This window comes from Penicillium brevicompactum (assembly GCF_028827555.1).
Source record: "Penicillium brevicompactum strain IBT 35665 chromosome Unknown utg000009l_segment0_segment0, whole genome shotgun sequence".
Classification (NCBI taxonomy): Eukaryota; Fungi; Ascomycota; class Eurotiomycetes; order Eurotiales; family Aspergillaceae; genus Penicillium; species Penicillium brevicompactum.
In genome coordinates, this window is record NW_026623212.1 from 2097671 (window position 1) to 2111638 (window position 13968).

At 50.3% G+C, this 13968-nt stretch overlaps 6 protein-coding genes across 6 annotated transcripts; 2 read left to right on the plus strand and 4 right to left on the minus strand.

Annotated features, from left to right (window-relative positions):
- Positions 1 to 338: 338 nt before the first annotated feature.
- Positions 339 to 1163, plus strand: N7506_012234 (uncharacterized protein; the record flags this gene model as incomplete). The annotated part of the gene is made up of 1 exon (XM_056961525.1): positions 339 to 1163. One exon carries the CDS (start codon positions 339 to 341, stop codon positions 1161 to 1163), a length of 825 nt encoding a protein of 274 aa, XP_056806059.1.
- Positions 1164 to 1608: 445 nt separating this feature from the next.
- Positions 1609 to 2687, minus strand: echA (enoyl-CoA hydratase echA; the record flags this gene model as incomplete). The annotated part of the gene is made up of 4 exons (XM_056961526.1): positions 1609 to 1658; positions 1724 to 2269; positions 2350 to 2487; positions 2540 to 2687. 4 exons carry the CDS (start codon positions 2685 to 2687, stop codon positions 1609 to 1611), a joined length of 882 nt encoding a protein of 293 aa, XP_056806060.1.
- A 461-nt stretch (positions 2688 to 3148) lies between these two features.
- Positions 3149 to 4010, plus strand: N7506_012236 (Rer1 family protein; the record flags this gene model as incomplete). Its single annotated transcript, XM_056961527.1, has 4 exons — positions 3149 to 3217; positions 3308 to 3425; positions 3562 to 3864; positions 3931 to 4010. The coding sequence occupies 4 exons, from the start codon at positions 3149 to 3151 to the stop codon at positions 4008 to 4010; spliced, it is 570 nt and encodes a 189-aa protein (XP_056806061.1).
- Positions 4011 to 4781: 771 nt separating this feature from the next.
- Positions 4782 to 7650, minus strand: N7506_012237 (class I SAM-dependent methyltransferase; the record flags this gene model as incomplete). The annotated part of the gene is made up of 9 exons (XM_056961528.1): positions 4782 to 4929; positions 4979 to 5181; positions 5231 to 5369; positions 5420 to 6698; positions 6752 to 6826; positions 6877 to 7133; positions 7190 to 7206; positions 7259 to 7390; positions 7441 to 7650. The coding sequence occupies 9 exons, from the start codon at positions 7648 to 7650 to the stop codon at positions 4782 to 4784; spliced, it is 2460 nt and encodes an 819-aa protein (XP_056806062.1).
- A 1810-nt stretch (positions 7651 to 9460) lies between these two features.
- Positions 9461 to 9822, minus strand: N7506_012238 (uncharacterized protein; the record flags this gene model as incomplete). Its single annotated transcript, XM_056961529.1, has 2 exons — positions 9461 to 9665; positions 9722 to 9822. The coding sequence occupies 2 exons, from the start codon at positions 9820 to 9822 to the stop codon at positions 9461 to 9463; spliced, it is 306 nt and encodes a 101-aa protein (XP_056806063.1).
- A 1982-nt stretch (positions 9823 to 11804) lies between these two features.
- N7506_012239 (glycoside hydrolase family 76 protein) lies at positions 11805 to 13170 on the minus strand (the record flags this gene model as incomplete). Its single annotated transcript, XM_056961530.1, has 3 exons — positions 11805 to 12383; positions 12443 to 12870; positions 12972 to 13170. 3 exons carry the CDS (start codon positions 13168 to 13170, stop codon positions 11805 to 11807), a joined length of 1206 nt encoding a protein of 401 aa, XP_056806064.1.
- Between the last annotated feature and the right edge of the window lie 798 nt (positions 13171 to 13968).

The window sequence follows — 13968 nt, forward strand, 5'->3', positions numbered from 1 at the left end:
GCGGTGTTGAATTATTGTTCCATTCGCCATAAGAATGGTTCCTGGGTGGGTTGTGAATGCGTCTTTACCGTTGTTTATGACGTCTTGATCGCCAGTACGACGGTGTATGGTGGAGGAAAGGGTAGTCAAAGTGAGTTCGGCAATAGCTGGTTCTGGATATATTGATGCGCTGGACGATTGGCTGACTCGATTTCATTGCAGAGCGCGCGGTCGACGCACCCATCGTGCGCCAGCTCTTCACCTCTTCCCCCAATGATCCCCGCTACCATATGCTTACATGGATCTCGAATAAATTCTCCCAACGGTTGGTCGAGCCACTGCATGAGCCGCGTGCGGCGATGTTCGTCAATCGCTTCACACGCACAGCCACGATCATGTATGCGACCAACGGAGTCGCCGAGATCCTCGGCATGCACCCCAGCCAACTCATTTCTCAGAGTTTCTACTATTGTATACAAGAGGAATGCCTCCGAGACGCAATTCAGTGTCTTGAGGGCGCCAAGGCCAACGATTCAATCGCATATCTACGATTCTGGTTCCGCAACCCCTTGCAAGACGAGCAGAATGAACGGTCCATCGAGCTGGAAGCGGTCGTTTCATGTACCTCCGACGGACTCGTCGTCATTCTGCGCCGCGCCCGTGCTCCAATTCCGACTGCTACTCCTTCAGTTACCCCTGCGCCCTCTCATAGCAGTGGTATCTTTGCCGCGCCCTGGGCCCCCTCGCCGGTCTTCTCGTACGGAGCAACACCCCGTCTTCCAGCTCAAGCACCTGTTCCCGTGGCCAACCAGCCGGAAATTCGGGGCACGTTCTGTCGAGATGTTGTGGCATCTGGCTCAGCGGGTCCTCACGCTGCTCACCCGGAAGTGAAAACGACTTTGTGTCGCGAAGGCATGGAATCCAGCTCTGGAAGCTCATCGGATTCTGTGTATGGCTCTAACGGGACGTCTCGGGCACCTGGTGGACCGGGAGAGACTGGACCGCACTCTTATCGCCTCATGGACACCATTCGCGAGGTTGCTGTCTTTGCATGGGGAATTGTGGGGATCAATCGTGGCCTGGAACAATATAAATGCGGCACGCCTACTGGTAATGCTCATCCGGGAGATGAGATGGAAGTGGACGTGCAAGATTATATAAAAAAGGAACCGGAAGACGCGTGATCATGCCTCGGATGGACTATATATAGTGGCTAGGGTTGGATGCCTCGTTGTCACCTGTCTGTCTACTCCAAGGTTGGCATGGTCGTTCCGCGGTTATACCACTATATACATTGCCTATATAGTGCATTGTAAACTGAGGCTTCAGACCTATTGGAGCTCATCCATTGTCCTAGGGGCTTGCGAGAGATGATTCCCAGCCTGGAAGCCCTGCGGCTGTATGCCTATTCCGGTGCTATCGCATATCCCTCTTCACAGAGAATTCTGACGCTTCCCGGTCTTTCTTCCAAGGTCCTGGATGAAAATCTCCTTGGAATTGACTGAGGGGAGTTGGACGATACTGGGAGCCACAGTGAGGCGTGTCCGAAGAGGATCGCTCTAACAAAGCTGTACATGTAATGGAATTTGTCCTAGGACTAGAAGATATATCCAGACCGTCATCGTCTTTCTACTCGTGAGACCACTCAGGCTTCTTCTTCTCAGCGAAGGCAGTCATACCTAAAATGAAACGTCAGCAATGCCCCAAAAATCAATCACCCCAACCAAAAAGAATCAAAACCTACCAATCTTCTGATCCTTGCTTCCAAAAAGCGCATGGAACAACCTCCTCTCATACTCAATCCCCTCCTTAAGAGACAACTCCTGACTCTTATTAACAACCTCCTTACCCGCAAGCACCGAAACCCGACTATAAGAAGCAATAGTCTCCGCCGTCTTGAAAGCAGTCTCAAGCAACTCATCCAACCCCCCATCAACAACCCTCGCCGCAACACCCCACTCCCCAGCCTCCTTACCAGAAAAGTTCTTCCCAGTAAGAATCAATTCCATAGCCTTACTCTTGCCAATCGCACGAGTCAGACGCTGAGATCCTCCGGCACCGGGAATAGTTCCTAGCTTGATCTCCGGCTGTCCGAAGACGGCTTTCTCGTTGCAGTAGAGGATGTCGCACATCAAGGCAAGTTCACAGCCTCCGCCTAGGGCGTAGCCGGAGACGGCTGCGATGACGGGTTTCCGGATTGAGTTTGCGAGGTCGGACCAGGGGGCGATGAAGTTTTCGCTGTATGCTGCTGAGAAGCTGAGGGGGGCCATTTCTTTGATATCCGCGCCGGCTGCGTTGGGTAATGGTTAGAATTGACTCATTGCTTGTTGCTTGTATGTGGATGGTGGTAAGAGTCAAATGTAAACGTACCTGCAAAGGCCTTTTCACTTCCGGTGATGACGATCGCTCCGATGCTCTTGTCGTTGTCGTAGGTGCTTAGGGCTTCGTTGAGCTCCTTCATGAGCGGCGAGCATAGTGCATTGAGGGCCTTAGGTCGGTTCAGGGTGACTGCACGCTTAGCAAAGGTGATTTGAGTATTGCGGAGGTGGTATTGACTTACTGAGTCCTACGCCGGGCTTCGGGGTTGAGGTCAGGATATGCTCGTAGCTACCGGCGGCTGAAGAGTATCCCCGGACTCGCGCGAGATATGATGTCAAGGGGACAGCTGTCCGGGAGTTGGCAAGACGAGAGCATTGACGTGCAAACATTGTGGTATATGTAAGACAATTGCTTGGGAGAGAGTTGGGGGACTATAGAATTAAGAAGAAAGGAGTTGATATCACAAGTAGCTTCATAACATCATAGGATATACCGCTTCCCCGCGACCGACGGACCGCCGAAGTTAACCGTTCCGAGGTTAATGTCACGTGATAATATACATGCAGCCCCGTGACGACGCTAACCAAAGACGGACAAGCGCCATGTCATTCAGCCCCTGCACAGCCACAGTAGCCACACGTCACATGTCCAGTGGCTGGTCAGTCATCCCGCGTCTGATTGGTCGATGTGCAGTGGACACTTTTCGCTCCTGAAGTGCCTGTCCTGGAATGTCAACGTCTGGTTTCAGCTTCTTATCTTAATCGCCGCTTTTCCCTTCTTCCCTGCTTCTTTTCTTCCTTTCCTTTGGTGGTTCAGCCCTCTGCGCTCCTCCAATTCTAATTCCCTCGCCATGGATGTCCCCGAGCCCGAACAGTCGCCCTTCACGGCCGTGTCTGTCCACACGTCCAAGATCACCCGGGTAAGTGCTCCTCAGGCGGAGAACTCATTGCGCATTGCATTGGGAACCCTTGGGACCTATAGCGAGCCCCCCGCTAACACGGCGATATAGCAATATCAAGCCTACCTCGACGCCTCAACCCCGTACGCAACCTACCGCTGGGTCGGATCCGGCGCACTCCTCTTCCTGTTCTTCCTGCGCATTATCTTCGCACAGGGCTGGTATATCGGTATGGGCCCAGAATCAGATATCTCGTGAAATGGATGCGAAGCACGCGGCATCGTGAACCGGAACCATGCGCCATGCAAACGCTATCTGCACGACCAACGTAAACAAACCGCTAACATCGTTCTTCTACATCGCAGTGGCCTATACTCTCGGCATCTACCTCCTGAACCTCTTCCTTGCCTTCCTTACTCCCAAGTTCGACCCCTCTCTCACTCAAGATGAAGGTCTCGAGGACGGTGATGCGGGGTCCCCCAGCCTCCCCACCAAGAAGGACGAGGAATTCCGTCCCTTCATCCGTCGCCTGCCTGAATTCAAGTTCTGGCACTCCGCCACTCGCGCTATCGCCATCGGATTCGTCTGCGCCTGGTTGCCCATGTTCGACATTCCCGTCTTCTGGCCCGTCCTAGTCGTCTACTGGATCATCCTTTTCGTGTTGACGAGTAAGTTCCACCCTATACTGCGCATAGCGCTCTAGTACCTATACTACATACTAACCAACTTCTCAGTGCGACGACAAATCCAACACATGATCAAGTACCGCTATGTACCATTCTCTTTCGGAAAGACGCGCTATGGCCGCTCATAGTGTATTCGAAATTATTTTCTCCGTCTCCTTTTTATAATGATTTCGCGTGCGCTTCGCGTGTGTGACCTGACATGACACGATAGGAGGTGAAAGCGTTTGGGACCCATGGCGACCATTTTATGAATTTTCTGACCGAATCTTTTAATCACTGCTTAGAGGGCTGCTTGTTGTGGCCCGGTCTTTCCCCTGTGAAATATGATTAGACCTGAAGTCGATGAAATGACTTGCAATATATTATGTTGAAAAGCTTGGATTGTGCTTGAGTAGGATTGAGAAGTGTTCTGCTTTGTGTAGATGTTGCTATGGCATGGCAGTGCTAAGCCTTTGAGGGTGCTACAGAGGAGCCCTTGAGATTTCCCTCGAGTTGGACTACAATGCACTCCAGGGCTACATCGCTACCTAGGTACTGTACTGCCAGGTCAGTATTCATTCTTACCTGGACCTTTGGAAGTGGCTAAATTTAGAAGTGCAGTAACACGTGGAGCCTACACGCTGCTCATGTCCTTAGGCAAGGTACCTTGTGACCCGGGGTTTGCCTCCTCAACCATCTCCAGGGCTACATCACAGTTGATACAGTATGTAAAAATGGCGTATGTTATTAGGGACTCCCGATCCCCGACACTAATGGTAAAATGATGAAATTTGCATACGCAATCCTCGACACCAAGGCCCGGATCCAAACCATTCTCAAAACTCCAAATCATAGGTATCATCACCAGACTGTACAGCGTCTAAAGTGCAGAAAAAAAAAAGAAGCAGAAACAACGCAGCCTAAAGTTGCAAGTCCTCCACACTACTTGATCGTTTCGTAGAGGGGATGGCACTATCCGGAAGCGAAAGAGTCGACATCTTGCGATCGGTGCTCTGGAAAAGATCTTTCGTCTTTGTGCAGATCCACGTGGATGCGTACATATTGACACTGGTTTCGTTAGTTTTAATCGAAGTTTAATTAGCATACCAGAACTCACCGATCAATGCATGTTCCTGGGAATCGGGCTCCGACTCGACTAGCAGTGAAGCCGTTTTGTTCAAAGTGCTTGATGTACCAGGGATCGATGCTGGCTGAGCGGAGGAGGACCCGGCCGCCCTTTTTCAGAGCGTGGTTGAAGGTTCGGGCTTGTGCGGGTGCTGAGTCTTCGGCGGGGTCGAACCAGTCCATTGAGTCCATGACCTGGTCATATTAGTATTGCGTAACAATTGGTTGGTGGGATTGAACTTACCACGGCGATTGTCAGGGTACCCGGTGTGATGCGGTTGATAACCTCGTTGATCTCATCGGTGTGAATGCGGAGACCGTCGAAAGCACCAGGGGTGGATAGCTTGACGTGTGCTTGCGGTGAGAGGTAGGATGGGTGGCATCTGTAGCTTGTTAGTATGGCGTGGGCTGATTTGGAGAAGACTTGACATACCTCCTCGAGAATTTCCCTTGCACACAAAGGTAGTAGAAGTAGTTATCGTTGCTGATGAGGGTATCGTTGACAACGGGGTCAAGTGTGTTGACAACGTATTCCCAGATCGACTGGCCGCTAACATCCTTGCCCTTCTTCATGTCCTCAGTGAGACCATTGCGGCGGAAAAAGTCATCAAGAATCATGTTGCGCTGGTTGCGTGGCACACCGGCCGCCTTCCAGGCAAACCATTCGGTGCTCACAATAGCCCAGTTAAGGGGACGACTCATCAGAACGCGACGGATACGGGGCCAGATCTCACGCTGCTCGGCTAGGCTTTGCGCCTCGCACATCTTGCGGACCTCGCCCTGAAGTCCGAAGATATTGAAAAGCCAGCGGACCATACGAATAGCGTGGCGAGAGCCACCGGTCTCGTACAGTCCATGGCCAGATGTAGAGGTGAAGACGTGGGTGTGTTCCAACCAGTACTGGAATGCTTGGCTAGACAGGTGAGGGCTGAGCTTGGAGATGAGCAGCTCGCGGAATTGAGTGTGCTTTCCATCTCCGAAGATCTTCCACATATCGCGGTGACCGAGGGCTGAGTAACAGGCGACCTTGAGTTCGAGGAGATGGTTCTGGTTAGGGTTGAGATCCACGGCATGGACGCGACGAGGGTTCTTTTGTAAGTAGTCGAGGATGTTATCGCCGGCACTGGTGATTGCGAGGATCACGTCGTCTTTGCCGATGTTCAGGAGCTGGTGATCCACCCTAGGGTCTTCCCATGTGAATGCGTAAATGTACTCGTTCTGGAACTGGGTGTGTTTGGGGAGCATGTCGTTATAATGAATGCGGTAGTGGTGATTCTGGTAGAAAGATGAGGGGAGGGGAAGATTGGCGCTCAGATTGACGACGGCGGACTCGTAAGCCTTGGATCGGATTTCCTGCGTGCTTTTCACAACTGCGCTATCCATCTCTTGCTTGTGGTTGGCGGGTAGCAGGTATGGAGACTCGGTGAAGGACGCATCCAACTTCTCGATAGATGGGCTTGAAGACGTAGAACCGACTTCCTTGGGGCATCCGACGAAGATATAATAGGGAATACCACCAAGCAGATAGTTGCGCTCACTGGCAGTGATGACGGTTCCGAACTTGTATTCCAGGTAGTCTCGACGAGCAGCTTCCAGACTGACTCGATCAAAGTCGAACCAGGCGCGCCAGAACATGCGTCCGAGCCAGTTAACGTGTCGGTTGAAGGCACCACCGGTATAGTTCCGGCATGATACGTCGACGATGCTTTGAACTGCGCGCGTGTAAGCCTCCGTCAAGGGCATGGGAAATATATATTGGGCCTACCGTAAAAATCACACACACCCAGAAGTCCAGTTGACTTCAGACGCGAGGTCAGAGAGTCCACCACGCTGTAGTAGTCTGGAAAGGTTAGCATCGCCCTTCAAGCTTGATCTTCGAGTTGTGCTCACCAGGAATCATGGATAAACTGTAGCTCATGGTAACCAAGTCCACGCCATCAGTAGCCACACTTGTAGACCGAGGGTCTGTCTTCTCCGGAAGAGTGAATGATCGTGCATCTTGGCAGAGAACTGTGACATTCTTCCACCCGAGGCGCTCGAAGCGATCTCGAGCCACTTCACAGAGAGAAGGAGAAAGATCAACCAAGTACACATGCTTGAAGAACTTGTCCACCGGGAGGAAGGCGGCCATTGCCTCAATGTTGTATCTTCGCCGAGTCAGTCATTTTTTTCAGAAGTATCCGAGACTCGATAATGCGCCTACCCTGTACCGCCGCCGACCTTGAGATTATTAGCATTCAAACGGGGGAAACAACCTCAGATCAACACTTACATCCACCCAGACGGCTTTTCCAGCCTTGATTTGTCTGTTCTCAACTTTGTGCTTCAACTGCGCCCCCACCAGACCGAGCATGTCCTCTCGGCCACAGAGTAACCGACGACGTGTGGCATCGTAAATGGCAGCCTGTTCAGTCAGCCACACCTCCCTCGCTTTTCAGCATCGCATCATCCCACCTGTGTCTTGTAGAAACTCTCCAGCGCATCCTGCTGCCCGCCAGCCTTCTTATCATGCGGCTTGATGAAATTGGCCCAAATGAACTTCAAGTAAGGACCGGCACGAGTCTTGGCGATGCTGAGCTTCTGAGATGCAAGTAGTAAGACCAGGCCCACGAGGGCAAACACCAGCATGCCAGCCGCCGCAATGTAGATATGCATCCAATCCATGTCCAAATGTTCGAATGTTGAAGGTCGAAAAAAGGGAGATGCAACAAGCAAGGAGAGCAACGAGCGAAGTGCAATACTAATATGCAATCACGACCCCGTGTGCCTCTGCACGAGGGCGAGTGAAGAGCAGCGTTCTCGTCCTATCAGCACACCACATGCCGATAGACGATAAGAGAACCCCCGCCGAGGGAAGGTACCATAGACATGATCGACATGCGGTCTCAACGTGCACGGGGAAGGTCACTAGGACTTGATTCAGTCGATCATGCACTTCCGACACACACTCTGATACCCGCAAAAGACCAACTTTAAGCGCAATTGGGTTCGTGTGCAGCGATAGTTCCGTCTCTTCGGCCACTCACGGCCTGTTCCGGCCCCTCGTGGCCCGCTGCCGGGGTCCGTGGGGGTCATGCTGGGCTCTCATTGGGCGGGGGCTGTCCACTCCCGGGCACCAATCAGTGGTCGCTTTACCCGCACGAGATGAAGTATAGCTTCGTGGTGTTGCTAAAATCGTATTTCCGTCTTCCTCGTGCCTCATTCTGCATGCAGCTATATTGTCCCCGGAGTACTGTTTCAAAGCCATATGGTAGTATTAGGGCTGTTTGCATACTGAGTGTGCTTTTGCCTGTTTGCCCTTCTTTTCGCGATTCAATAGTGGACATTAGTTATTTATGTAACTTACAATTGCTAGGCATTTGTGCACAAACTACTGGCTTATCTTCATAGCCACTATGAGCGCGGAGCTGGCTCAGATCAAATGTAACAATCGACATACTCCGTCTTATTTTCGGCCCTTAAGTGCTAAACAACCGCCTTTGTAACAATATGCTAAGACGGCACCCGATATTGTGCCCACTGCTGGGTGCCCGGGCTAATGTGGTCGGCTTGAATATACGAGTATAGGCCAAAGCGAAAGACTCTTGTGTATGTGTGCTTGGCCCTGGCGCTGCGAAGGCGGTTCCGGGATACCAGGTTAGTCCCTCTCGGGCCGCTTTTACCGCCCGTCGACGGCCATCCATCTATAAAGGACCGCTCGTCCTCCTATCAACTCGTCGATGCACTTCATCCTCTCCCATACTCTACTTGGCTTCCTGAATCCCTTTCTTCCCCCGTCCCACCGCTACCTGTGCATGGGCCCTCTGCCTGATACACTGCCCCTTCCATTTCGTCGCAGATGCCGCGCTGTCCGGCCGCCCCAGGGAAGAAACACCGACGTGATTCCTGATTCAGTCTTACGCCATGTTGTGTGTGCTTAAATGTCACGAAATCATGACTGCAACCCCGAAACCCCACAAAGTGCCCGGAAAAGCGCAGATTCGGGAACATGAGACAACATGAATTTCCTTCTTAACAACGGTTTACTTAGAGCTTGCCATTTGGCACCTGCAAGCGGACGAAACCTTCCCTATCGGAACTTGCTTGAACAGGCGCAACATTACGCAGGTTATCTCCCAAAGGAAACATGTATCTCCCAGTATCGATGTTAGTGGGCCATGATGCTGCTTGGAAGGCCGCTCTCGCCAATTTGATGAGCATCAAGTCACTTCCCTTTGCGCCCAGGATAGTGCTCCCAATTGGTCGATGCTCAAGCCTCCCGGAGATCTTTGATTGATATGGCATTTGTCCAACTAGTAAGCCCGTGTTAGTGCGTGATCTAGATCCAATGGAGATGAGGAGTAGAATAAAAGGGTAAGACCACTGACAGAGCAATACAAGCTGTGGAATCCCGAGGACAGGTGAAATGAACTTTTCGCCAATGGTACCAGCACTTGATGGAGCCCTACATAGATCTCGTCAGCTTTCACAAATATTACAAAATATGGAATCGATAGACCGACTCATTAGCAACGTCCCGATATTTTGGATTGGCAGACCCATATGGCATAATCATGATTGCTTCGGACATGGTGTCGGGATCTTGAGAGAACATGGTGTCAGAGAACCATGCCCGAAAGACTTTCAGTTCTTCACGGTATGCGTTGTACTCTTCGAGAGTAACCTCTTTGCCAACTCCCCTGTCAACAATTAGAGTCAGAATTCAAGATGGAAACTTCAACTCCTGCGATATTACCATCTGTAGTTCAAGACTGATCCTTCGAATGGGCGTTTCCCGTATTTAACTTCATATTCTGCTCGGAAATCGTCAAATCCGTGATAATAATCGTGACACATGGACCAGAATGCACTCTTTTTGGTGTTAATTTAATCTTCAGACTTCGAGGATGGAGAAAATGCCTTGGCCAAGTATTGCTTGAGTGGTTTTCCATTTGCTTCCGGTGGGGGGCACTGGTCCCATCTCTCAGTCAGACTTATTTTAACTCGTTTAGTGCCTAAGAAGTTCTCAAGAACTCCAAAAAACTCGTCCACCATAGCCTGATGGGTTGGGTTGCTGTGCGGGAAGAAATCTAGGGGATAAATGATTTTCGAGGGGAATGCGGTCGAGTTGTCGCTAAGGTCCAGAGTATTCGAGGCTAGAAGGTGTAGATCTGTCAAACTGCGACCAAAGATTCCCACAACGTCAAAATGCCTGGATTTCAAGTCAGTATACTGGAAGGCTTGTATGGATGATGGGATTATAATGGCATACGGAGAATTGACAACAATACCATCCATAGAAGTTGACTCCGTGGATGGCCTGATTGAGAACAGACCATTGCAAGTGGCAGGCGCTCGAATGCTCCCGGCAGCTATATTCATAAAGGAAAAAAATCCAGATGTCAGTCTTTGCTCAGGCATTTACCACATATGCATAATTGAAGAAGAAGAGCCTTACAGTCTCCACCAATAGAAGAGTCTAGCCAAGAGTATCCTGCTAGCGCAGCAGCTGCGCCAGAAGAACTGCCCGACGGGCTTTGATACTCATCACCTCTGGGGTTGGTTGGACAATGAAAATCAATCCACTGGTCGGTCGACTCGTCAGAAGATGCGAAGTTTGTCATCTTCGTTTTTCCAAGGATGATGGCACCTTGGCCAAGAAGCCTTTCCACGTAGTCAGCATTTCGCTCTTGGGCGGGATACATTTCTGTGTATGGACGGCTCATCATAGTCGTCTTTGTTCCCTTTAGGTGAAATATGTCCTTCACACACAACCGAACACCCGCGAGAGGTCTTTCTGGAGAAGGCTGTGAGTAAAGGCGACTTGGAACTGGGATTTCTTTCCATATTCCATCATCGCTCATAGCACTCAGTGGATTGAACCTAATAAGAATTTAGTTCAGCCATCATATGATTGATTATACTTTCTTTGCAAACCATTGAGGACGAACCTTTCAGGCTGGAGTGCATTCTCTGGCACGACCCCAAAGATGAAGGCATCAAGATAATCCCGATACAGTCGCCAGGCCTGGTGGATATTTGAGCCATGTAGAAAATAAGGCCCGGGAGGTAGCTGAATAGCGGTTGAAGTATAGACTGCTGTGAAATTGAAAGATTTCAGAGTAGACATCCCAATATCAAGGTCTTCCGGTGTGCCAGTGAGCACAGTAGACTTCGAGAATTCTTCATTATAGACATCGTCTACTTCATGGAAGTGACTGAATTGCTGGAGAATATTCTCAGAGTTCGCAGAACTTTTCCGGACCACCTCCGCCGCGAGGAGAACAACTGGTCTTATTCCTTGAAGTTGGATGCCCTCGATTACCGTGCCCTAATTTGCAAAGCCGATTAGAATGTTAAACAGTTCATTTTCAATGATCATGTCTATGTTTACCAAGGCGTGTGGGTGCACCAGGTATTTGGTACCCGCAACAATCTGCGTTATGACTTGCTGGAATCCCATGATATCAGCCGTAGGATGGGGAATGATCAAGGTAAGGGCTTGAGAGAGGAAAGAACAAGATGTTTGCGTGGAATTGTCTAAGTCGAGTATGTCACATCGAGAAGAAATCTCTATAGAGATCTAAATGGCGGATGCACAAAGGGAAAAGAGGGGTAGAGTCTGCCTTAGGAGGCAGACACGTGTGATACAGGGATCACAATATGTGAAACCCAAAAGAAAATGTGATGATACCCATTCGTATCTGCGAATGTTATTCCAGACTAGTAAGGTCCATTGAGGGCTGAAGACGGCGATGCCTGAAGACCTATTCCCTCATTGGGAAATTATGGCCACGAACTACATGTACCTCGACTCTTCCATAATTGTTCAAGAAAGGCTAAGGGCCCATAAGCAAAAAGGTCACCCCACCTATTATACCAGCCACAAAAAGCAACGCCAGGATTCCAGCTCCTGCTTTATCTGCCGTTGTCACTGGGGGCAATTGTGAAGACTTGGAGGCTTCCTCGGTACCAGCATTGGGATCACTTGAGCTGTTTCCTCCAGTTGCCGTCGAGACTGGCTTTGAAGATGAGTCGAGGAATTTCACCATGATAGCACTCATCATCTGACTGCCACTCATTGCATTCTCCATTGAATTTTGTCCATCGTATTTGCCGCCCCACCAGCGGTTACCACAGAGATTCTGGCCATTGCCAGTGCATGCCTTCGCGGCGCCCTCGGCAGAGACCTGGAGCTTGGGTAGAATCTTCTCCTTGAGCGAAGGGATGATCAATGCAATATCTGCAAGCCATGATACTGTAAGGCCTTTGAAAATCGGTCGATTCGCATCTTCGTCGCATTGACCCGAAGGTTCGCATCGGTCTGAGATCACACCTCCGTATTGAGGTAGGAAGAATGTAGCGAACAATGCATCCATCAGGTTATTTGTGATGTCAAGCCACTTATGATCGTTTGTCTTCATCCCGGAATGCTGTTAGTGTCAACGAATCGCGAGAGAAAAGAAAAAATACTCACATAGGCATACATGTAGGCAGCGCCCGACAGAAAAGTACCATAATTGTAAGTCCACCGGGTGTGATCAGGAAGGGTGCAGCCATTGGGTCCCCCCGTGCCTTGACTGACACTATCCGCCACCTCCCAAGTCTTGTTATTAACCAAGTTCACGGAGGTGGACCAGTCCCAGACTTTTTCGGCCCACTTCGCGTACTCATCCTCTTGGGTATACCAAGCGAGACGCGCTGCGAGCATGAAAAAGCCACCGTTTGACACTGAGTTTTTCATGGTATAGCCACCTTGCCACACATCCTTCTGCCAGCGTAGGCCACCTCCGCAAATCGTGGTGTCCCATCCCCCTCCATTGGGACTTTTCTGATTGTAGAAAACACGTTCAGCGAGGGTGAGCCAGGTATCACCACTAGGCCGATTGGGAAATTTGTATTCCGCTGCAGTGATCGCCGCAAGGCCCCAGAACATTTGATCATCATTTCCCCATATGGTGGTTAGCATGGGTTACCAGATGTATAGCAGTTGACACTTACTACACCTACTGCCCACGATGGCAGGTAGTCTCCATTCGAACCTCCTTGATGTTGCAACGCGACGCTGACTTCTTCGTTATATGTTGTGTCGTTAGTGGCATGCCAATAGTTGAGGCACGCCAGAAACAGTGCAGCGCCCTCCCACCAGGACCTTGAGATGAAACCTGGGTTGTCCGTCCCATTTCCCGTGTACCATTTCATCATGTTGTATGTAGCGGTGCTCCCAGCATTTTGGATCGATTCTGATAGAGAAAAACAATTCAATCAGCAATCCGCCATTGATGGGACAGGGACAGGGTATATCTCCAAAAATTTCAATCTCTCACCTTGACTGTCCACGTCCAAGTCAAGCGCGTAAACATGGTTGGTAAATGGTATAATTTGCAAGGCTACTATAGCCATATGCCTGGCACCGCGAAGTATCATGGCGCTCTGTATGATATAAAATGCCAAGGAAAGCCGAGAGATCAACCTTAGCCGGTGCGCGAGATGCGTAAAAATCAAGAGTTTTGTGATATGGATGGGGAGGCTGCTTACCCTGAAAGCGAGACAGGCGCAGTCGCCAAGCGTCCAGGCAATCTCATTGGAGTAACAGGGAAGCCCAACGAGCAGGGGGAAGCTTACCCCACTTAAGGGTTTCTTTGAGAGCAAATGATTCGGGCCGCGCAGCCTTGTGTCATCTTTTTATGCACAACGGTCATTCTGAATCCACTTTGACGGGATCTCTTAATACACAGCCCACTTTGTGAGGCTCTGTCCCGTGTGGACCCCTGTACAACGAGATTCGAAGCTCAGTTGATTCTTTTAGGCACTCATGACCTTTTTCCTTGTTTGTACCTGAATTTGTGTAGCTAGTATTAGACATAGCTAGTTGACCCAGTACGGAGTACTGTCATCATTTTCTCCTGCCTCTGCTTTTACGTAACAACAATGGACCCTACTTAACCCACGTCAGGCTAGTGCTAGAATGTAGATGGGGCTACCTAGTGGACCTGAGAAGCG